General features: G+C 40.5%; 1 protein-coding gene across 6 annotated transcripts in view; it reads left to right on the top strand.

Moving 5' to 3' along the window:
- The first annotated feature begins 1412 nt into the window (after positions 1-1412).
- scn8ab (sodium channel, voltage gated, type VIII, alpha subunit b) overlaps positions 1413-26646 on the top strand; it is a 50365-nt gene continuing 25131 nt past the window's right edge. For 3 of the 6 annotated variants that reach the window (XM_006807541.3, XM_035915204.2, XM_087840712.1), the window contains exons 1-11: positions 1413-1558; positions 4889-5226; positions 16834-16952; positions 17164-17253; positions 17348-17476; positions 19627-19718; positions 23622-23840; positions 24025-24088; positions 24751-24892; positions 25470-25676; positions 25758-26039. In XM_006807541.3, coding sequence (XP_006807604.1) covers positions 4945-5226; positions 16834-16952; positions 17164-17253; positions 17348-17476; positions 19627-19718; positions 23622-23840; positions 24025-24088; positions 24751-24892; positions 25470-25676; positions 25758-26039 — 1626 coding nt within the window. In that variant the 5' untranslated portion in view covers positions 1413-1558; positions 4889-4944. Of the gene's footprint in view, positions 1559-3530; positions 3778-4888; positions 5227-16833; positions 16953-17163; positions 17254-17347; positions 17477-19264; positions 19357-19626; positions 19719-23621; positions 23841-24024; positions 24089-24750; positions 24893-25469; positions 25677-25757; positions 26040-26646 lie in introns of all 6 variants that reach the window. The other 3 variants (XM_006807542.3, XM_035915207.2, XM_087840713.1) reach the window with 2 other exon arrangements.

The raw sequence follows: 26646 nt of genomic DNA, 5'->3' as shown, positions 1-26646 counted from the left end.
AGCTGCGTTATGTGATTTAGCATTGCCTTGCTGAAATATGCAAGATCTTGGATGTAAAACGCAACATCTGGGAGGGAACATATGTTGCTCTAAAACCTGCATATACCTGTCTTCATTGATGGCACCTTTCCACATTTGAAAGATGCCAATTCCAAAGGCACTAAAACACTTCCATACTATCAGAGATTCAGGCTTTTCAAACTTAATGCTGACAACAAACTGGATAGTCCTCCTCTCTTCTCCTCTCTCTCGTCTTCAGTTTCCCCAAAGGAGATTTTCAAGTTTTGATTTGTCTTACCAAGGAACAGTTTTACACGTCACATCAGTTCTTTTTAAATTAGCTTTGGTCCAGAGAAAATTATGGCATTTCTGTGTCATGTTCGCTTATGGTTTCTTGTTCACTTATGGCAATTTAAGAATAATCTGGAATATTATTCTTAAATTGCTCCACAATTTGTAGACAGTTGTGCTCATCTTTAACATGCTAAGATGCTCTTTTATTTACCAAATCATGTTACTGAGCAGTTGCCAGCAGTTGCCACTGCACAGACTCAAACTTTCTTTTTCACGTGACTGTATTTACAGTGATGCTGTGCTTTTCCAGTAAGAATAATTAGATGCAAATGCTGCCATCAAATTCCAAGCTAATATTGAGCTGAGGTAATATTTCTCATGAAATGTTAAAATGTTTCAGTTTAAACACGTGATATATTTTCTCTGTTCTGATGTGAACAAAATGTGGATTTATGAGATTTTCAGAGCACTGCATTCTATCTTTACTTACATATTACAACATATTACAAAACAACCCAACATTTTGGAGCAGGGGTATTATATACCACTGCTGGTATATACCTTATATTTTGTCTTCTTTCAACTGTAATGCATGCTTCATCCTGTCACCACAATGCTACGAGCTCCTTAATCATGGGATATACTTAGTTCTTCACAGGACTGCACAGACTCAAACTTTCTTTTTCACATGCCTGTATTTACAGTGATGCTGTGGATCATTTTGAAAGGAACTTACAAAATAGCAATTCTGGTTTTGTATCTGCTCATTTATGACACAAGGTGTGACAAATTTCGTGTTAAACTTAATTCTACAAATCAGTTGTATTGAATGCATATTCTATGCAATCTAAGCATTAAAGTAATATTAAACAAATGATTTGTTTTTGGTTTGGTTTATTAATTAGAAAAAATTTAAGATTAAGGTATATTTTGCTAACTGCTTACAAATCCCAACCAGAATACGAACGAGTTATCTTACATGAGTAGCGTACACTGTCCTTTTTTTAAAATAAAAAAAATAAAATAAATAAATAAAAAATACATTTCCTTACGACGCTGCGGTCTCTCGTCCGTTATTGAAACCAGAGGCATTTACCGACACTCCCCAACAATTTGCTGAGAGTCATCAATTATGCAGGGTAGCCGCACGCACTGGGAAGGAAGATAGCAGCAACAATATGGCGACAGCCGCATTTACTCCCGGCTCTTTCCCACATCTGCAGTTCGGTGACAGCTGTCTGGATTTCTGTTAATGCGAGAAAAAGTAAGTAGACCTTATTTTTTCTGCTTTGTCTTTTATTTCACGTCACGGAATGGATCTCGGTCTTACTTTGTCGACTGACTGCATCCCAGTGCCGCAGAGCGGTCCCTCTCTCAGCATCTTTTCCCAGCGTCTGTGGAGGGCTCCTTGCCAGTACATGGACTAACATGTAAGCGGGGCGGCAGGCAGAAGTAGCAAAGATGTGATTTATGGAAGGAAAAACAGCCATCGAAATGCGACGTGGTAGAAAAAGGGGAGACGGGAGGTTGTTAAGGGAGTTGGCCCGCCGCTGGATGATAGGCTATGACATTTCAGTGTGTCGGGATGTAAAACACAGCCTACGCATATAAGTGAGATCATGTCAAACTTCTGTCAGTGGCCACAGCAACTATGGTGTGTGCTCTCAATGGCTACGCGATTAATGCGCCCCTGGCAAAAAATCATCCTCCCAGCATTTCCAGCTTTGTGCCATTATTTTCTAGGCTAACTGATAGTTTTACCCCCTCCCCTGCCACCCCCACACTCCACCTCTGTGCCCCCCTCCCTCTTTCAGTCTCTTTGGAGACTGTATTGCAGGAAGAGGTAGGTGCGTCTGTAGTTTGGCAGTCCTCAAAGGGGACCACGACACCCCCTTTCTAGTCTTTTCGTGCAGTATTTCCCGCGGTGGTGGTACTCTGTAAACCTGCATCACAAGGAGTCTATAGATCTCCGAGGTCTATAGATACGGGTGCGGTGGCTAAGCTGTAACATTAAGGCCATTTTAGTTTCGTTTATTTTCTGCAAAAAGCCCAATTTCACTTTCTGCTGGGCGAACTGGGTTGTGCTGACTTCGTGTGTGTTTTTGTCGGTCCAGAAATGAGTATTCGGGATGTAGCTTGTGCATTTAACTGACCTACTAGAGTCAGAGCCCATATAGCAGCAGTAAACCACACTGCAGTATTTTAGGCTATGGCCCTATAGAACAACGGCGCGCCTCAGTAACAGTGGACTTTACCCTGGACTGCACAGGCTACATATCAGCATCACCAGGCCACTTTCATGGCAAGACGTAGAATATTAAAGAGGGAGTGGGTGGTCTTAATCCCACAAAGGGTAGAAGTTCTCTAAGAAATAGGAAGATGTGTGCTTGATTTGTGTTCAGTTTTACCGCACAGCTCCCTGAAGGGAAGAGCTCTGTAATAATTGTTTCTCTTTCCTCCTCTGTTCTCTGAGGACAAACGGGTTCAGATGAATAATCAATTCATCAAATTCCCACTCAGGACATCAAAACTTCGGGCCTACCTGAAATAGAGTCAGCTCTATGATATGAGGGGGTTACTTGAGCCCCCTTTCATATTTGGCAAGCAGCTTATTTCCTCAGCAACGCTTTCGTTTTGATGGCATTTAGAGACCGGCAACGTTTAGACTTCGCTGCAGGAAATGAAGGATGAAGTTCTGTCCGATCCATGTGACTCTGATGCAAGAGCCCCGTACGCCTCCTACTCTGGAGCACAGATGTCTCCGCGGTGTCCTGATAGCTTCATCACATGTCAGGTCATCGTCAGAGAGAGAGAGAGCCGAATCAAAAGCTTCTCTTTTCTTCATCGGGAGTGCGGCCGCTGTGCGCCTGGATGCCTTTCCTATGGGCAGAGGGCGCAGCGTCACGGCTCTTTTTCTATGGGAGGCAACTGAGGCTTTCGGAGTTTTTGGGCTTTTCTATCATCCATTCCTTATTTTCACTTTGAGCGGATTTTAATCAGACCGAGACCGGGTTGGCTCTGCGGACTTTAGCTCCGGCTGTGTGCGGTAGCATTCACTGCAAATTATGTAAGAGTGACCCGAGCGGCGCTTTTAATTTGAGAAAAAGTCCTATTTTTGCACTTTTTAAAAATGCTTTTCATGTGATCCTTTAAGTTTTGCTGGAAATCCTAAAAACGACATCTGCAAAATTTCGAGCAGTTTTACTGCCTGTTTTTTGTTTGTTTGTTTGTTTTAGATTTGTCCCAGCTTTACCTGTGAGTGCACACGAACTGCTGGTCATGCTATTGCATCCTGGTTTGAATCACCTTGACGGATCAATTGATGTAGCGTTGGTGGAAGGAGACTTGGAGGTTGTGCCGTGGTTGGGTTACTTAAATCGGACTTCGTTCCCCTTCTTTTTCTCCAACATACTCAGATACCGGGTTGCCGGATCTCTCTCTGCCTGTGGATTGCTTTTGAGTTCTTTTTTGATTTATACCCAGGTCTGTAACCTTGCCATTGTTCCCCTAAATGTTTTGCACACACTCATGTTTGAATTTTTTGACTTGACTGTTTAATATAGTGTATTAAAGAGCATGCACAGCCATCTGGGGACTGAAATCTATCTATTCAGGGTGCATAAAGACAGTATTATAACCTTACTTTTAAGCAATGAGTCAGAGTATGAGAGGCTAAATAACAGTGACCAATTCATAAAATCATTTATGCATTGCTGTGTGAAATGGTTCTGTGCCTAAGAATGTTAAACTATTATAAATCAGTAATTAATAAAGTTAATCAATCATTTAATTGTTGTTACAGGATACCAGGAATGTGGCATTTGTAAAGTGTATCACAGTAGGGGTCAGGTGGATGAATTTGTCACACTGAATCACAAAAACTGTGATTTATGGGAAAGCTAAATGTATTTTAAAGCCAGCTCATCATGCACAGTGAATATTTACATTATCATCATGGATGAAACCCCACCCTGACTCGCATTAAGTTTATTAAGTTCTTTTGGTGACAGTGTTCTCATGTCTGACTTTACTGAAATGAGAAATGTCTGGTGCTTTCTGGCTTGTGTGTTTGTTTTGCACTGAAGAGGGCTGAATTTGCCTGTGTGCACTTAACATTTCTACTAGCAGCAAGAGCTGTTTGAACTCCACTACAGCTTAGTTTTTCCATATCTGGGTATATCATTTCCATAGCTGAAAGCTGCACGTATACTGCTGCAGAGTTGGATGTCTCTTCTAGTGAGAGCTACCACTTTCACATTATGTTTTTTCATTTTATTCTTCACTACTTTAGGCGCTGTGTAGATGCAAATAAAATGTAAAGTAAATGCAGAATTTATGTCAGATATATTTTGAAGGAGAGGCTATCAGACGTACAGTGCATAAACTCAAGAAGAGAAAACTTGACACGTCTCCTTGTTATGTAAAGTTGGGGTCACAGAGGTGAGAACAAAAGGGAATTCAATGCTGTCTGTGTGCCTCAGTCATTAAGGCTGATGGTTAGATGCTTGCACTTTTTATTTCTTTTAACCCTCTTTTTCTCTTTGTTGAGTATCTGTTCTCACTCTTCCACCCTTTATCGCTGTCTTCCTATCAGAGCTGGATGTCTGGGATGGAAAACAAATAAAGAGGAAATAGCTGCAGGATGAAAACATGGCCGCACCCCTTCTTGCACCCCCAGGACCTGACAGCTTCAAGAAATTTACCCCGGAGTCACTCGCTAATATCGAGAAACGCATCAACGAAGAGAAGAACAAGAAGCCGCCCAAGCCAAGATCAGACAGCAGTCACCGCGACACATCCGATGAAAATGAGCCCAAGCCCAACAGTGACCTGGAGGCTGGGAAGAGCCTGCCGTTCATCTACGGCGATATCCCTGATGGAATGGTGGCCACACCACTGGAGGATTTGGACCCGTTCTACCTAAATCAGAAAGTAAGTTGTTATACAGCCTTACTCCACTAAACAAATGTCCCCTTCTTACCAGACAAACACTACATATATTAAATCAAGTTTAAGGATTCCAACTCTCTTGAATTCTCTGAATAGTATTAAACCATTGTCCTGAACCTCCTGATGGGCAACTGCCATCACTGTAAACTTAACACATTAGGTGATTTGAAATGAACAACAAATTTAGATCTCATATCACTTCAAGCAGAAAAATCAAATTATTGTTACCACAGAGCTAGAGATAACAAAGATGACCTTGAGGCAATCAACTGCTTTTTAAAACTATTTTTTAGTGATAGTACTGGGGCTTCGAGGCAGTCATTAGAGTGTGCTTTGATAATATAAAATGCCCGTGAGTTTATATATATGTTTTTTTTTTTTACTACACTTGTACAATGAAAGCAAAGCTGAGGAAGAAGGACATTTGGCTCGGCTCGTGCAACACTGCAGGGCTGCTGTGGAATGCAGTTCTTGGGCAGCGGTTAGTCTCGGGTTTCTGCAGGGTTGATTAATAATATGTGTTAATGCATAATAAAGATGATGTAACAGCTGGAGGGGACGACAAATTTGCCTTCATGTTTCAGTGCTATTGTGAACTGAATTCTGTTACGACAAAGCAAACTCCCACATAACAAGTGCTCTGTCAGGATGGCGGAGGAGAAAAATGATCTAACTGGATCGTGTTTATCAGCGCAGCATATGTGTGTGATTTCTCACAACGTGGAAGTTCATTTTCTCTCGTTTTCTTGAATTTTAGTGTTAAAAAGTACATTTCTTTAATTTTAAAACAGATAAACCAGAAAAAATCAAAGGTTTTCTCAGCGTTCCTTCAAAATCATTGTTACGCAGCGTTTGTAATGTTTTTTTTCCTCTCAACATCACACAGTCAACTAATTTTCTTACTTAATGAAAGAATTAATGTGATGTAACTACAGATGACAAAAAAACCCAAACTCATATTTCCGCCCCAAGTCATGTATTTCTTATTAATGAGACCCAAGGCGCTGAGATTCCTGTCACTCCATACTAGGAAAAGAGGAATGAGTAGTGGAAGGCAGAAGATGGCAGAAGAGGACAGGGAGTGGAGAGAAAAAGGCTGGAGTGTGCAATAGTACTTTCAGCTGTGTATAGGTGGGGAGTAGCCAGTCTCCAGTGTGGTAGCAGGGATAATGTGTAAGAGAATCTGTGGGCTCTGTAGACGCCAGAAGCCCAGTCAGCAAGACTCATGATCTCAACTAGAAGCACTTCCTCGTAGGCTGGATGGAACTATTAAGTACATGTGCCTTTTCTGATCTATTGAACCAAAGCCCTGATTCAGTGGTATATATATATATATATATATATATATATATATATATATATATATATATATAAATATTAGGGGTGCAACGATACTCGTATCGATATTGAACCGTTCGATACAGTGCTTTCGGTTCAGTACGCATATGTATCGAACAATACAAAATTTTTAATTTATTTTATCAACTTTCCTTCTGACGGTGCTGTCTGTGTTGAGCGCTCAGTGGATCTGCGCTCGACAGTGCAGCCTAGGCGGAGTAGTCGAACCCAGATTCACTGAGAGCAGGGCAAGCTAGCAGACAGAAGTTAAGCTCTCCTTGCAGCATGGCAAATTGAACCTCCCCCACCCTCATTCAGATCTGGCGTTTGGAACTATTTTGGTTTTCATGTGACGTATGACCCTGAAGGTAAGCGCGTCATGGACAAAAGTAAAACAGTATGTTGGATGTGCCAGGCAATGCTCAATTACATGGGTGGGAACTAGTGCGTTAGTGCAGTTAGCTCGTTAACGTGTTGGCCATCCAGCCCCACACACGGGGCGATTGGCGGTAGCTCGTTAACGGAGATTTGCCGTGTTGCGGCGTTAACGTCATTTCAACGAGATTAACGCTGACAGCACTAGTGGGAACACAACGAATATGACTGCACATTTACTAGAGGTGGGAATCACCATACATCCCACGATATGATATTATCACAATACTTAACGCACGATACGATATTATTGCAATTTTTAAAAATATTTTGCGATATTCAGATTCTGTACATAAAGGTAAACTTTATCAATATTCATTTTATCTAATATCAAAGTCTCACACTCAGTCTTTCTCTCATTTCAGTTTTATTGTTGACAAACTGAACGGTTTGTATTACAGTCTAGTCCAACTTAACTGAATGCAACCATCTGGTACAATTATAGCTATTCTGAACTATGACATTTATGAAAACTATGCAGCCCCTTCAGCAACTGAAGAATTTGAAAGTAAATTAAAACAAAATATAATTTTACATTAAATAAAAAAGTTTTAAACTTAATTAAAATAAAACATGTCTTAAATTAAAATAAGTAAACTGTCATGTTTATTGCTGCCAAAAAAAAAGTTAAACAAATTTGGACAGTGAAGGAATGTCAGGATTCTTGCTCAGAAAAAGGATCAACATGCTCTGAAGTCAGAGCACAAAAACCTTTTTGTAACAAAATATCGATTTCTGCTGTCCCTGTATCGATACATTATTAGCAAACAAAATATCACGATACTACACAGTATCGATTTTTTTCCCCCACCCCTAACATTTACTCAGACAGCATCCTAAGACAAGTGGAAGCAGACAAAAACAACAAGCACGCATGCTACAAACTTTACCGAGTCATTTAGACAGCCGTTAGCACATGATTCTCCTTATGGGGACCTGATATGTTTAATATGCTGCTGAGAGTATAGCCCAGAAGAAACATATAGTATAGCTTTTATTTTGGAAAGAGCCATTTCTCTGTAATAAACTCTTTTCCAAAGATGAGTGATTTCTCGGTCAGATAGATTTATTTATTTTTTATTACTTTGCTGTTTCAGCAACATTAAATTTAAAAACTGTACTTTTGAGTTAAAATATATATTTATAATTTTAATAAATGACAAATTAAAAAGGCATGAACATTTTTTTGTATCGAAAAAATATCAAACCGTGACACCAAAGTATTGAACCGAACCATGAATTTTGTGTATCGTTGCACCCCTAATATATATATATATATATATATATATATATATATATATATATAAAAAACACCCAGCACGCCCCTGCGGGCGGTTTATCCTTCAAGCTCGGGTCCTCTACCAGAGGCCTGGGAGCTTGAGGGTCCTGCGCAGTATCTTAGCTGTTCCCAGGACTGCGCTCTTCTGGACAGAGATCTCCGATGTTATTCCCGGGATCTGCTGGAGCCACTCGCCTAGCTTGGGAGTCACCGCACCTAGTGCTCCGATTACCACTGGGACCACCGATACCTTCACCCTCCACATCCTCTCGAGCTCTTCTCTGAGCCCTTGGTATTTCTCCAGCTTCTCGTGTTCCTTCTTCCTGATGTTGCTGTCATTCGGAACCGCTACATCGATCACTACGGCCGTCTTCTTCTGTTTGTCTACTACCACTATGTCCGGTTGGTTAGCCACCACCATTTTGTCCGTCTGTATCTGGAAGTCCCACAGGATCTTAGCTCGGTCATTCTCCACCACCCTTGGGGGCATTTCCCATTTTGACCTCGGGACTTCCAGGTTATACTCGGCACAGATGTTCCTGTACACTATGCCGGCCACTTGGTTATGGCGTTCCATGTATGCCTTGCCTGCTAGCATCTTGCACCCTGCTGTTATGTGCTGGATTGTCTCAGAGGCATGTTTACACAGCCTGCACCTGGGGTCTTGCCTGGTGTGATAGACCCCAGCCTCTATGGATCTTGTACTCAGAGCTTGTTCTTGTGCTGCCATGATTAGTGCCTCTGTGCTATCTTTCAGTCCAGCTTTGTCCAGCCACTGGTAGGATTTCTGGATATCAGCCACCTCCTCTATCTGCCGGTGGTACATACCGTGCAGGGGCCTGTCCTTCCATGATGGTTCCTCGTCTCCCTCCTCTTTCTTGGGTTTCTGCTGCCTGAGGTATTCACTGAGCACTTGGTCAGTTGGGGCCATCTTCGAGATGTATTCTTGGATGTTCGTTGTCTCATCCTGGACTGTGGTGCTGACACTCACCAGTCCCCGACCCCCTTCCTTCCGCTTAGCGTACAGCCTCAGGGTGCTGGACTTGGGGTGAAACCCTCCATGCATGGTAAGGAGCTTTCTTGTCTTTATGTCAGTGGCTTCTATCTCCTCCTTTGGCCAGCCTATTACCCCAGCAGGGTACCTGATCACGGGCAGGGCGTACGTGTTGATGGCCCGGATCTTGTTCTTACCGTTCAACTGACTCCTCAGGACTTGCCTGACCCTCTGCAGGTACTTGGTGGTTGCAACTTTCCTAGCGGCCTCTTCATGGTTCCCATTCGCCTGCGGGATCCCCAGGTACTTGTAACTGTCCTCTATGTCTGCAATGTTGCCTTCTGGTAGTTCAATCCCCTCAGTTCTGACTACCTTCCCTCTCTTTGTTACCATCCGACTACACTTCTCCAGCCCGAACGCCATTCCAATGTCATTGCTGTATAGCCTGGTAGTGTGGATCAGTGAATCGATGTCTCGTTCACTCTTGGCATACAGCTTGATGTCATCCATGTACAGGAGGTGGCTGACAACTGCTCCGTTCCGTAGTCGGTATCCGTAGCCAGTCTTGTTAATGATCTCACTGAGGGGGTTCAGGCCTATGCAGAACAGCAGTGGGGACAGAGCATCTCCCTGGTAGATCCCGCACTTGATGGTGACTTGTGCTATGGGCTTGGAGTTGGCCTCTAGTGTTGTACGCCACATCCCCATTGAGTTCCTGATGAAGGCTCTTAGGGTCCCATTGATCTTGTACAATTCTAGGCATTCCAGTATCCAGCTGTGGGGCATTGAGTCATAGGCCTTTTTGTAATCAATCCAGGCAGTGCACAGGTTGGTTAGTCTGGTCTTGCAGTCTCGGCTGACTGTTCTGTCTACCAGTAGCTGGTGTTTTGCGCCTCTGGTATTCTTACCAATTCCTTTCTGTGTCCCGCTCATGTATTGACCCATGTGCCTGTTCATCTTAGCCGATATGATGCCTGACAGGAGCTTCCATGTAGTACTGAGGCAGGTTATTGGTCGGTAGTTGGAGGGGATTGGTCCCTTCTTGGGGTCCTTGGGGATCAGGACCGTCCGACCTTCGGTTAGCCATTCCGGGTGTCCCTCGTTAACTAGCAGCTGGTTCATTTGGGCTGCCAGACGCTCGTGGAGTGCAGTCAGCTTCTTCAGCCAGTAGGCGTGAACCATGTCGGGCCCTGGTGCTGTCCAACTCTTCATACTGGAGACCCTTTCTTGGATATCTGCCACTGTGATGGTTACTGGACCCTGTTCAGGGAGGTCGCTATGGTCTGCCCTCAGATCCACTAGCCACTGAGCATTGCCGTTATGGGTTGCGTCCTTCTCCCATATGCTCTTCCAGTATTGCTCCGTCTCCAGCCTTGGTGGTGCTGTTCTCTTATTATTGTTCCCTTGCCACTGAGAGTACACATTTGCTGGTTCTGTGGAGAACAGCTGGTTTATTCTCCTGCCTTCTATCTCTCTGGTGTACCTCCTCAAGCGGCTGGCCAAGGCTGTGAGTCTGTATATACATATACCACTGAATCAGGGCTTTGGCTCAATAGATCAGACTTCTTTTCTGATAAATTTGTTTTCTAATAAAACTATTCAGTTGGAATATTCAGCATGCTTAAAAAGAAAAAAAAAAGTCAAAACGTGTAACGTTTCCATGTCATTTTGTTACATGAAACATTCAATTTAATGAAATCTGGTCAAATGAAATTTACTTGATTCAGTTTATGTTAAGCTTATTTCTCATAATGATTTATTATTTGAATAAATAAACATTTGTCTTTATATATTTCATTTGCTATTTTCTTAAAATAATTGCTTCATGTTTACAAAGGCCAAGAATAATTTTTCAGATTGATCTAAATCTTCCTGCAGAGTTTTCTTTTAAACAGTAGTGTAATGATAATCAACCCCCTGTGTATTTATATGCTCTTACTGTCCAGATGATTTGCGGTACATGGCGGAAGTATTCTTTAAAATGGTTATGATGACATGATAACATCTACATTATCAGTATACAGGGTTCTGCTTCAAACGAAGTAGCATAGCATAGTATTTCCACATGGTCTTTGACCAGAATATCATGCGAGAGGTCTTTTAGACTAATATTTTTTCCGTTGGTACAAAAGCCAATATAATACCGCACAAGCTAAATAAGATCACTCAGAAATATAAAAATGCCTCACTGGCGACTTACAGCCACAGTCCTTAGTTTGTTTGTTTTTTAATCCTCTGAGCAGCTCTGTTGGTGCAGCCGTGACTATGCTGCATGGCTGAAGAACACATTTACACTGAATTAGGTAAATAAGGTATGGGTGCTAAACTTTTACACTTCCATCCATCTTTGGCTTCACTGATTCCTGCATACAGTATGTGTTTCTGAACATATCAATACAGGTTTTGATTTCTCTTTATTCTGCTCAGTCACGATTTGCTTCCCTTATCGCAGCTAATTATGCGGTGAATCAGCAACATCATACCATCTTTTGTACCAGTGAACTGCCTAATCCACTCATGTATTTAACTTTGATTCTAACCATGGAATTTACTCTAGTTAGTTAGTTACTCTTACTCCTCTCCCCCTGTTTCTGCAATCACCTTTTCGGGCTGCTCGTCTCCTCTGCTCAACCCACCGTCGCTCACCGCTGCGCTGTGTCAATGAGTGTGTCTGAGTGCGTTCATGTGTGTTTGCGTGTGTGTGTGTTACCATCAGCTGCAGTAAACCTGATCACAGCACTTTAATGCAGTGTTAAAGTGGTACTGTATGGCGAAAAAGAAGCTCTGGTTTTGTTAGTTTGAAAGCTTGATGTGCTTTCTGTATGTGGCATTTCTGTGACTGTTGTATTCTAGCAGCACCCAGTCGACCAGTCTGCACAGGCTTGTGCAAGGCAGCAACTGCTAGTGGGTGCACAAGGGGAGCTCACAGCGAAAGGAGCAGTTGCTTCTGAAGCTCAGCATGTAGCACTGCACACACCATTACATTATGTCCCTATCCCATCATCTCTGTCAGTGTGTTTGTCTATCTCCATTACTCCCCTTTCTCCTCTCCTTTCCGCTGCCTCCTCTCTGGCATGTTTTTTTTCCTTTCGGGGTGTAGTAAATTAGAATGAAGCCCAGCCTTTAGTGCTCTGTCTGAGTCGTCAGTCTCTGATGACACAGCATCCTCCTGTTCTGAGCTGAGTGAGGAACGGATGGAGGGAGGGGAGGGGGGTTGAATGTGCTTTCACTGCTAGTCAGGTTGGTATTAAGAGGGAAGGTAGGGTAAGGGGTGGAAAGTGTTTGTTTTTTGTTTGCAGCACAGCATATGGGTAAGGAAGTGGGATGACGCAGTTTTTCTGATACAGGTGAATTAGCTTTGAGTCATTCATATTTAGATGTGACCGTCTGTCCGCTGAGTTTCGACGGCAGCGAATGAGCTATATTTGCTCACACTTAGTAATTAATTAACATGTCTCGTGAGATCAATGCTGGTTGGCCATAAAGGAAGTGCTATGGAAATAATACTTTGTCAAGTCTAACAATACTTTTACTTGACTATGTCCATACCAGGTACACTTTACAGATTGGGTTTTTGACCGTTCTCGCTTGCAAAAGTGGACCAGATCACAACAGAAATAATATCTACTTTGCCACTTTATTGTTTGGTCAGCATCTTAAAAGGGTAAAAAACTGCATGTTTGTCTGGTTTGGGTTAAAAATGATTCTAATGTAATCATTTGTGCATTTTTGTTTGATCTGCTTTATACATTTTTTATGTCCATCTTCTAATACATGCGCTGATCACAAAGACTTTATTGTAGTCAGTTTCATAAAGAAGTAATTAAGAGAAATATACCACCTCTTCCCTGCGACTTACTTACTATAATCTCCCCTTTAAGATTTCATTGAGCTTTCTTTGTTTCTCTCTCCTCCTCTTCTCATCTCTAAGTTTCTCTGCTGCATGCCTACCAATTCCTCCTACTCCTCCTCCTCCCTCCATCTACCCATCCATCTCAGGTTTGGCTCTCTCATCTCTGCAGCTCTTTGGCTTTCTGTTCTGCATCACTCCCCCTCCATCCTCTTATCTGTCTCTCTTCGGCTCTCTTTGCTTGTGTCCCGTACCTCCATGTGTCCGCTCCATGCAAACACAAACACATCTGCAAGTAGACTGCCATTGTAGCTGCGTTCTGTCTCCTGATTCTTGCATGTGCTTTGTTGAGAGTTATTATCATTTCCACAGCTTTGCAGCAAAGGTGGCTTGGTAGAATGAAGCCCGACCTGCTGAGTCGTGCATTTAAAGGTGTGCATATTCATTTGTTTATAGCAATATAGATCAGTGCTATTGTGATAAGCGTATGCACTGTACCTTCATGCACTTTGTGTGAATGACTGCAGTAATCATTATGTGCCGCACAGTCATTTGTTTGGTACTTATCTACTATAGCCACTCTATTTGATTGTATGTTTATCCATTTGAAGAGATGCAATTGAACCACTCGTTCACTACATGTTAAATATTTTCATCCCGCTGGAATGCTTTGTGAAGGCTAAAACCTTCATTTCATAACGATGAACTGATTCACTGTCTGTGATCCTACTTTACAGAGTTTGTTCAAGAAATTAATTAAACCAGGGAAAATTGTTCTGTCAGTTAGGCGCTTTGAAGAATTTAAACAGTCAAAGGTATCCTTCTCACATTCACTCAGCTGCTGATTTCATTGGTTGGATTCAGGATGGCGGCTGCTAACGATGACATGCTTCATGTGTGTGCCTGTTTTCTTGTGCAGGTCCTTCCATCTAGTTTTATTCCTTCAAAAACTGTGAAAAGTGAATTCCAGTTTACAAAATACTCTTATAATTTATATCTGACCACAAAGATTTGCTCCCATTTTTGGAATCAGGAACAAAAGTTGGACTGTCCTTTTTTTGTGAACACCATTTTTACTCATACGTTAGTTCGACTTTTTTTTTTTTTTAAGAATATGACTTAGGATGTGCAAAAATAGCCTGTAAAAATGACACGTTTTCTAAAAGAATTCATTCATTCACTATATATAAGGTTCAGCGATTTATTGATTATGTGATCAATTAAGGAAACTGCCAGACATTTACAAACCTTGTAGTAATCATGCCAAGTTTGCGTCAACAGTAGATTTTTCTGTCTCCAGGCTGAGACAATTCATAAAGTAGTTAGAAAGTCTTTACAATTGAGTCTACGGAAGTTTCTGCATTCCCAGATGCAGCAGAGGGTGACCTGGAGTATGTGAAAAAGTCTTGAGCCACTCCTCTTTTCTGTGCTGCTAAGGAGCCAGACGTTCTTGTAGTTTTTCTTTTTTTTGTGGATACCATCTGCCTTTTCTGTCATTTTCAGTCCAGTCCTTTGAAAATAATCACAGACACACTACTAGTGCATTAAAAACATGAATAGATAATGAGACACACACAGTAGAACACGATCACTCGTGGATTGACCTCCCCAGAGCTCGGACCTCAAAATTACCAAAGGAGTGTGGGATCATCTTGACAAAGAACAGAATAAGACAGTCAACATCCACAGACAAGCGTTGAATGTCCTCGAGGAAGCCTGGAGAACTATTCCTGAAGACTGCTTAAATTACAAAAAAGGCTTGGCAAATTGTACAAGCTCTGTTTTTGCCTTATAGACTATATTTCCATGTTTGTTTGTTCATGCTTCAATAAATTGCAACACCTTTCCCCCTGTATTCTTAGCAAACGGGATGGGTAAAGATATACCATACTACAATATGGATTACTATAATATACAATAGAGACTCAGGTTTTATAATGACTCAGGTTTTTAAAAGCATCAGTAAACCCATATGACTTAACTATTGCAATATCCTTGACATTGATTAGCCTATCATAGTCTTGCACAGTGGGCATATGTAAACTGCTAATGAGATATTCCTGTCCTTCCATCCCAATGCTGTATTTGCCTGGTGAGCGAAAACCTTCACTTGACCTCTGGGACAAGACTTGGACAAGTCTGTGATTTCCTCTTTTTCCTGTGATCATTAAGTAGATAATCCTTTTTATTTTCCAAAAAAAAAGTAAGAGGATATTTTGAGTAGTGGATATAATCTATGGACAAAAAGCAGCAGGAAAGGGGAAAGGAGGGGGAGAGTAAGGAGTTGTCTGATCTAGAGGATACATTTTGTCTTTAGCCAGACTAAGGGAACTATTTTTGATTTAATTAGATTTCTGGACACCACTTGATTCAGGACACTTTGAGTCGCCTCCTCGTTTCTTTTCCCCTGGTGGAAATCCCAAACTCACAGTGTGTGTATTTGTGATATGGTTACTAAAGACCAAATGCATCTATCATATGGGTTATCACTACAGAAGTACAAGGATTCCTCGTCCCTTTCGTCTTCTTCTTCTTATCATTACTGTTACTATTATTACTTCCATATCGATTAGCTCAATGAACTGAGCTAACTGATAATTGATATCCATCCATAACATTTTATGAATGCAAGCTCACTGCGATATAAGTGATTAGCTTTTGAACTCAGAGGATGCAATCGCTGTTCTTCAGTGAGGGCATAACAAAGAACATGATCAGTTTTCTCCATATAGTGGCAGCTGATATTGTCAGTGATGTCATAAAGACGCAGAAGAGGCTGTTGTGAACAAAAAAAAATATCCAGGCAGCGTCCACATTCATAACTCACTTACATTTACATCCAAACAACTCATTTATAAATTGTCAGTGAACCATCTCTAAACTGCATTGCATGTAGATACAGAAAAAAAGAACAAGTGCTTGCAGCAGCTGTAGCTATTAATGCACAGTATCCCTGTGTTTGTTTGCAAATATTTCCTCTTACTGTCACCCCCCATAGTTTTGTCCAACACTGGGCTCAAACGTCCACAAACAAACACACAATGCTGTCTCACCCCAGTGCCCAGCCCCACTTGGCCCGGTGCTGTTTATGGGTGGGGACCGGAGCAGTCGTTGAGAGCCTAGAGTCAGCAGATCTGCCCTGATCGATGACAGCATTTGCCGTCTCCTTCCAGTAAGAGCTTTAAACTTGGGACGAAGAGAGACATTTGGCCACGAAAAGGAGAGTTTCCCATGTGCCTGTCTGCTGATCCTAAAGCTGCTCAAAGCTTTTATCAGGGGGAAAAGCTGGCCAGGGCAAAGTCCCAGTCTGATGTAAGAAGGACAGAACTGTAACCCTGATTCCTGGGTGACTGATCACCCATGTCAGTAGAGACTCTTACTACTGCTTTCTATGTACCTTTATCTCTTTATTTCTGTTTTTAACCTGTATGCTTAGATCACTGCAGGGTAATTATTTCCATATACGTATAGTCACAAACCAATAAGCCGGAAGCACAGTATAAACTCCAGTATTACAATCAGCCTTGTAGATACAGAAGAAACCAGTGTATTCAGAGGTCAGCTCAGTAAGCTCTATCATCATACTTTCAATAAGATAATATGAAGGTCTTCAGACTGTTTACTGAATATTTGACATAGAAGTGTTTGCAGGGTTTGTCTGTCTCACTATCTCTGTCTCTCTCTCTTTTCCAGACGTTTATAGTCTTAAACAAGGGGAAAACACTCTTCCGCTTCAGTGCCACGCCCTCCTTGTACATCATAAGTCCTTTTAATCTATTTAGGCGAATAGCTATTAAAATTTTGATACATTCATATCCTTTCAAGTTATTTGATTTGTTTGCCTTATAGTAAATGAAAACATGTTTTCTGTTTGCTGTTGAAGTGGCCAGCAGTTATTTTAATGAACTATAAGGACTAAATGTCCCTGCTGACTGCTCTTCTTTAAGTTTGTCTTTAATGTTAAAGCCATATTTCAGTTATTACAGACGCAACTGTTCAGTCTTTCCTTAACTGTGTTCTCACGCTATTCAGCATGATCATCATGTGTACGATTTTGACCAACTGCATATTCATGACATTCAGTGATCCCCCGGAGTGGTCCAAGCAAGTGGAGTAAGTCCACCTCCGAACTTCTCCTCAGCAGTCATATCCTCATTTGATGTTCTCCTCACCTTTTTTGTCCTCTTCTTTTTTTTGTCCTTGAAAGGTATACCTTTACAGGTATCTATACGTTTGAGTCACTCACAAAAATTGTTGCCCGAGGTTTTGCCATCGACGGGTTCACTTTTCTCAGAGACCCTTGGAACTGGCTGGACTTCATGGTCATTTCAATGGCGTAAGTACTTCAGAACACATTGATTTGTAATCAACAAAAATACGACTCCTCCCATCTGAAAGATAAAATTCGCAGCTTGAAAACGGCACAGATAAATATGCACTGTCTGAGTCTTCTTTTGCAAACTCAGAATATATTTGTATTTAAAGTTTATATTTTATTGATCATGGAACAGCCAACAACTGCGACTTTGAGAAGTTGAAAGATTGGAATCAGATCAGGGTGTTTGTGCATCCTTCAAAAGTCTCGAAACTTCTTAAAAACACATTTTCTGTTATAAGGCGTTTAAAATGATTGAATTGACTTAACTTCAGTTGGGATGGGTCCTAAAAGTTTTCAGTCTGCCATACGTATTGATAATAAACACATAAGGACAGTCTCTTTTCCTTAGTTTTCTTTAGTTTTATCTTATTCTCTTTTTCCTGAGCTAACATAATAACGTATTTAAGTTTTGTCCCAGAAAGGAGTTTAAAGTGGTATGGGAAAGGTCCTAAATTTAAATTTAACTGCTGATGCCAGCAATACATTTCTAAAAAGTTGAAAAATTAACATGTTTAGCATATAAAAGTTTCTGGCATATTGTACTCATACTTCATAGCACAGTACCTGCATTCATTTTAGAAATAAGCTCCTTATTTGATCATTTTCTATTCAACCGTCATACTTCTTTAGTTTCTGAGCTATTTTGTTCTGGCCCATCTTAAATGAGCTCAGTGAGTTTCTGGATGCATTTTGCTGTTGATAATATGGTATTAAAATGCATTTGTTTATGCACTGATAAATCTTAGGTTTTGTTAAGGTTTTCAGAAGTGCTCCTGAGCCCATTTAATGATTTCCACTGCAGAATTATTAGTCTGATCTTGATGCATTCCCACCTGCTGGCAAGAAGATTGGGGCCATTCAGTACTGGTTTTCAGCCTCATCCCTCGCATAGAAACTCTAAATTATACCATACACTTCTCAATTTAGGGTTCAAAAATTCTTAAAGTTCTCCTCACTGTGACGTCTGAAAGACCCCACCTACCTGGGATGCTTTTAACCCCCCTGGCAAATTAAAAAAATAAAAATCAAACATCAGTTTGCTTATATGAGTTTTAATCTGACACTTTTGTGCAATTTATCAGTCATAGTAACAAAGTACAGTACATTTTATGTTAAATATTCATATAAGCTCAGAATGATTTGAACATTGTTAAACTGGGGTTTTATTTGTGATTCTACACACTGGCATGTTTCTTATCAACACTTTTTTCATTGCCAGTTTTGCCTGGGTATAGATTATGAATTTCTTTCCTTTTTCCTGTTTGCTAAGTCGTGCATGTGTGAAGGCAACAGGGGTTCGTTAATTTGAGAGAATGAAACCCATTTATCGCTTTAGTCACAGTTAAAGTGATTGTGAGTTGTAAGTCAAGTTGATTGTAATGCACTCAAAATAATATTCATGCCCAAAAATGCTTTAGTGTAATTTAATTACATCTAAATTTTACAGTACAAGGTAAAACAAAATTTTCTTGATTTGCATACATCCAGTTTATATCAAGCAAATTTTCCTTAACAGTTAATTATTTGGATAAATAAATTATGGATTTTATATGTTTCTGTTGCATTTTGCATTTTTGGGTGTGATTTGTGTTGATATTTTTAAAATGAAACACAACACGATGGCTAATCCACATCACACCATCACAGTTGCTGATGATGCTTATTCACATAGTCTGTATTAACCTCTTTCTTTCTTTCCCCTGGTCAGCATGGCTGCTGAGTAACTGTATCTGATCCACCTTGCAGGTATATAACAGAGTTTGTAAACCTAGGCAATGTGTCAGCTCTGCGTACGTTCAGGGTTCTGAGGGCTTTGAAAACAATTTCAGTTATCCCAGGTAAGAGAGTCCAGGTGTTTGTGTTTGCGGGTGGGCGAGCCACGGGGTTGATGTTAGGTGTGGTTTTGTTCCACTCCCTCTCCTCTCCTCTTCTTTCTGCGTTCTCTTCCCACTGGTTGAACAGGTGTTCTTGCTCTCACCGTGGTGTCCCTCCTGGTCTTCGATGGTGGTGCTGGTGTCGTGTTCTTGCGCATACGTGCGTGTAGTTATCGTGTGTGTGTGTTGTGTGTCATGGGGCTCTGTTCTGTGTGTCATCCTACCTTGTTACAGATATATAACAGAGTTTGTGGACCTTGGGAATGTCTCGGCGCTGAGAACGTTCAGGGTTCTCCGAGCACTGAAAACTGTTGCTGTCATTCCAGGTGAGACTCCCATTTAAACACTAAGGCTGAGCTTACATTACCTCTTAGCTCTATTTGTTTCTTTCATTTTAGTCTTTCTTTTACTTTTAAAGAAGGTATTGATTTTGAATTATTTCCTTTGTTGTTTAACTTTTTATTTTATTATAATCAAAAATGGTAGCAATACATTTTTGATAGGCTTAGCAGTCTTCTCACACCTCACATTAAATTAGAAATGTGCAGAGCTGGCATAAGGGGAAAGTTTACTCTAAAAGCTATTCTGCATGTTGTTAAAAGTGATTAAATGAACAAACTAATTATTGTGAATTTTTTCACAAACTGTCACATCAACTGTGTTCAGTTTTACTACGTTCTTTGATCCAAATTGTAACTGCAGGGATTTGTTTTTAACACTATTTCATTCCCTAAGACTGCCAAGCCTAATCTGACAACTGCATGAAGCTTTGAAGTACATGCTATTACAAGTTTGGCTTTAAGAGGCTATTCTTTTTATTTTATTTTATTTTATTGTATTTTATTTTATTTTATTTTATTTTATTTTATTTTATTTTATTTTATTTTATTCAGGATGTAAATAAACTTTTTTTTTCTCTTTTGAAGATCTTTATCCATCCTGGGAGTGAAAGAGAAAATATCAAGAAATATTATAATGTGTTACATTTCTTTGCACTTTAGATTCTTCAATCATCAGGGAGCCAAATATAATTTGGTCTCATTTCCTATTCTTTGGTGTGATAAGAAACTTAAGTCCTGATTTCCAAATTGACACAAGTCAGCGAGACAGCCTAAATCCACAGAGTTGTAGTTTTCCAAGGTAACCTTCCAAGTACCTTGAAAAACTGTACATGAGTGTAGTGTACTACTGTAATCTAAATATTTCATATGCTCTAATTTTCTTTTTATGTTGGCAACAAACAATAGGTGTCATTTCTGTATTTTTATATACATCACGTTCACCCGTTGTATTTTTATGACAACTCTGTAAGCACCATCGCAGCACATTACATGCTTCACACATACAGCATGCACAGACAGGGCACAATAATGTTAATTCCAAGCGTACAACACTTAGTGTGGTAAAACCAGCTTGAAGTTTCAACACCATGAGAGAGAAAAACAGATGCCCGGGATGGAAATGGTTCTTCGGTTAATGCAAGGTCATCACCACGTTTTAGACGAGTGATGCTGACATAGTCACTTCCTTCAGCCTTAGCGTTTAAATGACCTGCATGACACTTCTCATTGCCCCCTTACCCCCTACTTACAGGCACGTACTCTTCCTCGCCTGTCCTCTCTTTCTCCTCTTCACTTCCTGCTTCCTTGATTGAGCCTGATTATGTCCACTGTTATCTGTTTGTTGTGCTGTTGTGTGCAGTTCATTTGTTGGATGCAGTGTAATTATAAAAGAAAGCTACTCAGGGATGTTCCCATAGATGAACACACAGATTTAAAGGAAATTTGATCTTTTTCACATGGATCCCAAGTTGTACAGTTGTACAGTTCCGATAAATCAGCTTCGTATTTCTTTAGCTCTCACTGTGTACATTGTGTACAGTTGTTATTTTTTAAAAAAAGAAAGTAAACCAAGTTTCAAGTCTAAGGTTTTACATATTGGGACATAAGAAAAAGGGTTAGGGTACTCTTCAGATCTTAAAATGATTTAAATACAACCTAAAATCAACAACAACACGTGACATTTTGTCCATTATTTATTTAACAAAAAACTACGACAAAGTGCAGAAGCAGTGTGTCAACAGTACATCTTATGATTCATCAGCTTATAGAACCACTTGAGCAACAATAACTTGACGTCATCATTTCCTGTTTGACATTATCAGTCTCTTACATTATTGTGATGAAACCACTCTTGGACCGCCCTTCTTTACAGCGTTGCTTCAGTTCCTTGAAGTTCACTGATATTTGTTTGTCGACAGTTTTCTTATCATTGTCCTGTTCAGTGACTCAATGTCAGCCAAGCCATAGCTATAGAAATGGCCTCACGTTTGAGAATATTTTGGAACACAGAAGAGTTTATGCTTTGCTTGTGCTGCTGCAAAACCAGCCCAAATCATCACCCCTCCACCACCGTGCTTCACAGTTGGTGTGAGGTGTTTGTTGTGATATGCTGTTTGGGTTTCACCCAGTGTGATGCTGTGCATTATGACCAAACATCTCCACCTTGGTCTCATTGTTCCCGACATCTTGTAGTTTCTTCAGATGGAAATTGGTGAACCTAAGTTGTGTTGTCATGTTCTTTTTAGAGAGGAAGCTTTCTCTTGGCTTTCCTCCTAAACATACTTGTTCAGTTTTTTTCTGACTATACCAACACGAACGTAACATTTTACATGCTAACTGAGATCTGTAGTTTGAAATGTAGCTCTTGGGTTATTTGCAGTTTCTCTGAACATTGCATTCAATTCTTCAGACTACCGTAATTCCAAAACATCTGCTTTTATAGAGGTGGTGCATTTGATAATCAGCACCTGGCTGTTTTTCACACACTGCTTCTGCATTTATTTATGTTAAAAAATGATGACACAGTATAATATGTCATGTCAGTTGTTCATCCAGCTGAAGTTTTAACTTGGAAACTAGCTAAGGACCAGATGATTTTCATCATATGCATAACATCAGAATTAAAATTGTTCAGCTTCTTTTTATATAAATATAAATACAGAAGTGTGCCTTTCTAATGGAAACATCCCATACAGTGCTAGTATTCGTCGTAGTGCCATATCCTCTCTGTAGAAATTGAGTGTGATTTCTTTTTAATAGTCTATGACAGAAAAATCAGTGCTGTGTAACGACACTATTTACTGTATAAACTACACTTCAGTATTGGTACGGTAAACTTTAACTAGAACAGGCCAGAGATGTTACAGTGGCCAAAGCTAAGCTTATCAATGACTAAATATTCAAAATGCAAAAACCTGCATAAATGTTAGATTTTTCTCTTAATATAAACACTCATTATATTAGGTCAGCTGAGCAGCCTGCAGTCTTAATCTAAATTAATACAAGGAACGCTGGAAGTCAACAGGCAGAAAATTAGTATGTAGGCAGGGGAGACGTGGAGAAGCAGGACAGCATGTTCTTCTTGGTCTAAGAAGCATAAATGTATCTGCAAACAATGGCTGTCTACACTTTTTTGTTACTTTATGGGACTACCTGTACCTGTTTATTTTTTGGATAGCAGACTATTACAGATTCTGGATGAAATATCTCACAAACTGACTGGTTTTCTGTTAAGGATGAATTAGGACTTTAACAAAAAAAAGAAGGAATTTAATTTGCATATTATTTTGAAAATGCACCACTTTATTCTACTAAATAATAAAATAAAATTAACTTTGGTTAAAACGTAGTTAAGTGATAGTTCAATTACAAACACACAGAATACAGTAGCTAGTGTTTATCTGAATAATTAATCAGAGTTTGGGCTTACACTTGCATCGAGGCAGAAATGACAATGAAAAGCAATGCCTATGCACTGGTTTTATTCTGTAAGGGACTGCACAACACACTCTGAATGTCAATTTCTGGTATTGAGACTTGGCAGAGCCGGGTGCAGATTCTTAAGAAATCACTCCGATGCCTGCCAAGTTTAGCTTTATATAAGAATCTGCACAGCACAGGGTTAAAGACAGAATTAGTTTATACATTACCTAATTTACCCTTTTCATGCATGATTCGAGTCAGCTTAGAAGTGCAGCTATAACACTGAACCCAGCACGTCTAGTGCAAAAACATTTTATTTGTGTCTTATTTTGTGTATGTGTCTATGTGTGTGTGTATTTGAATGTGTATCTCGGTGTGCATGTGTGTGTGAGTTGTGCCTGTTTCCATGTGTGTGAATTTGTGCACATTTGTGTGTGTGTGTGTTATTCATATGTTAATTGACAGGCCTGAAGACCATTGTGGGCGCTCTAATCCAGTCTGTGAAGAAGCTGTCGGACGTGATGATCCTGACCGTCTTCTGTCTCAGTGTCTTCGCTCTGATTGGACTGCAGCTGTTCATGGGGAACCTGCGGAATAAATGCGTGATCTGGCCGATCAACATGACGGCTCTGTACCCGAATGGCAGCCGGGCTTTTGACTGGGGTGAATACATCATGAACACCTGTAAGTGTTGACTTTAAAACTTGATTAAACTTTGGGACGTGTATGCAGCATTAGAGATTCTTTGACTTAGTCATGATGTCTGAGGGATGAAATATTAACAGAAACGCTGACTCACTCGGGTAACACAGACTCTTTGCCCAGTGGCCAATGCAAGTGACTGCTCTCTCTCTCTCTTTTTTAATAGCTAATTTCTACTTCCTCCCTGGTCAGCTTGATGCTCTGCTATGTGGAAATAGTTCTGACTCAGGGTAAGCCAGTACTTTGCTCAGTAAATCCTCACAATTATATTTATGCTATGTTTACAGGAGCTGTCTGCCATATTCCTGTTGTTCCACCACACATCTTAAAACATTATTAGAAATTTAACAGGGGGGCAGTCGGTGTTTGGGGTATTTCAGCATCAGATCCTTTTGCTGGGATGACCCAGCTAAGTTCTCCAGTCACAGCCATTACGAGGCCTTGTTGACGCTTTCTTCCAGTGCAGTTACTCCTTGTGACGTCAATGTATTCTTGTTTTCTTCTAGTTTGTGCTAGTACTCCACATTCCTCCTAAATACTGCTACCTGTCATATGTTGGGCTGTGGTTTTATGCCTGTAAGATTCTGTTGAGCTCCAGCCAGTTAAACTTTTGATGCTTAGATATGGCTTATTGTTGTATTTGGAGGTGTAACCACGGCCCTGTCTTGCATATCTCCAGGGGATATTTGATCGTATTTTGATCTGATGGATTCACAGGGTGTGTAGATTAAAGAAAATCAAAAAGCACACGAGATGTTTTTCATCTCGTTGCATCCAGGGCAGAGATGTAGATCAGGATGCATGTTATTTTACCTGTGTCGATGTCAAAGTGGTGCTTTTTATTCACTTTTTAAATGATGGTTTTCGGTATTGCTCTGTTATCCTCTATCAGACGATGTCCAGAGGGTTTTACATGTATGAAAGCTGGAAGGAACCCGAACTACGGTTATACCAGCTTTGATAGCTTTGGATGGGCTTTCCTCACCCTCTTTCGTCTCATGACCCAAGACTTCTGGGAAAATCTCTACATGCTGGTAAAGACTTGTTTTATTAAAGCCTCTCAGTGCCCAGTAGCTACCTCTCCCTCAAGCAGCACACTTCATCATAAAAAATATATATGAATCATCAGATTAGCATGGATGTCTGAATGATTCAGCACTTTTTGATGCTTTTAGGGACACAAATGCATGTGCAAATTCAGTATGTGCACCAAAATCTGTTAAGGTAGCTGCACTACCATGACTGTGAGCTGGAATATTTCCTGCTTCTGTAGACCATCACCATCACAAGCATAATAGCTTCTCCTTTTTTGGCAAAATAGGTTTGTGTTGTAGTGTGTGTATTTGTGCGCAGACTATAAGGCATCGTTTCAGTATGGACGTTTTCCCGGAGAAGGTCTTCGGACTGTCGAAACATCAGAAATGCTGACATAGCACACAATATAGAGTGCATACTAAAATCCAGCAGAAAAAATCCATAAACATTAAAATAACTGTGCACCAAGGAGGATTTCAGTTATATTTTATCATTACTTATTTCATTTTAGTCTTAATCTTGCATGATAAATTACTGATTCATTCACTTTTATGCTATGTCTGTGTTTTCTGTGAGACTCTTCGAGCTGCAGGGAAGACGTACATGATCTTCTTTGTGTTGGTCATCTTTGTGGGCTCCTTCTACCTGGTGAATCTGATCTTGGCTGTGGTGGCCATGGCCTATGAGGAGCAGAACCAAGCCACGATTGAAGAGGCACAGCAGAAAGAGGCAGAATTCAAAGCCATGCTCGAACAACTCAAGAAGCAACAGGAAGAGACTCAGGTCTGTCATACTCTCTAATATACATATACCAATATGCATTTTTCATAGTTTTAGGTTATCATGTCTTTTTTTTTCTCTCAGGCTGCTGCCATGGCGACATCTGCTGGTACTGTGTCAGAGGCTGCGTTAGAAGATGAAGGTGGGGGGCACTTGTCCCGCAGCTCCTCAGAGGTCTCCAAGCTGAGCTCCAAGAGTGCAAAAGAGCGTCGCAATCGCAAAAAGAAATGGCGACAAAAAGAGCAGGAGAAAGAGAAAGGAGACAGTGAGAAGGTGGTTAAGTCCGAGTCAGATGATGGCAGCAAGAAAAGCACCATTCGATTCCCAGGGAGTCGACTGGGAAGGAAGACGTCCATTATGAACCAGGTAAAATTAGCGAGAAAAGCTGTAAACTCGAGAGCTTCAGCAATGGCCCCATAGACTGTATATAAAAGATGGCTGTGGATGCTGTGATGTCACTAGTGGTGTTGTGGCCTTCTAAATCGAAGTAAAAACATTAATGCTCATCCTCCAGCTTCACTGTGCTAATGTGTTAACATTATTCTAACCATAGCTCTGTTTTTAGCCACCAGGTAGCAAATCTTTATATGACAGTTAGCCCAACTTCAATAATCCTACAGACATTGCTGCTGTTTAGTTTTCTGTCTTCATGTGTGTCCGAACTGATAGTAGAGCAGTACGTTTTTGTTTTTTAGAACATGGTATATCATCTTTAGAAGGAAACTCGCGAGTTAACTACCTGCTTATCTGTTAAACTTTGTAATCCTTTTTATTGTTTCCTGGATGAGCAGCCCAAAAATCTGGGCTGTTACACACACACACACACACACACACACACACAACAATGGCTACATCACTTTAACATACAGACCGAAGGAGCTGGGATCAAACCATGACTTTCAGACTGTTGGATGAGTCACTGTACCTGTTCGTACTCTTGAATCACAGCTACCCAGATGCAAAAGGCACCAAC

Source organism: Neolamprologus brichardi, chromosome 5, assembly GCF_056152115.1.
Source record: "Neolamprologus brichardi isolate AB-2024 chromosome 5, ASM5615211v1, whole genome shotgun sequence".
Lineage (NCBI taxonomy): Eukaryota > Metazoa > Chordata > Actinopteri > Cichliformes > Cichlidae > Neolamprologus > Neolamprologus brichardi.
The sequence above is the reverse complement of the archived record's forward strand: the minus strand, read 5'-3'. Positions and strand labels throughout refer to the sequence as shown.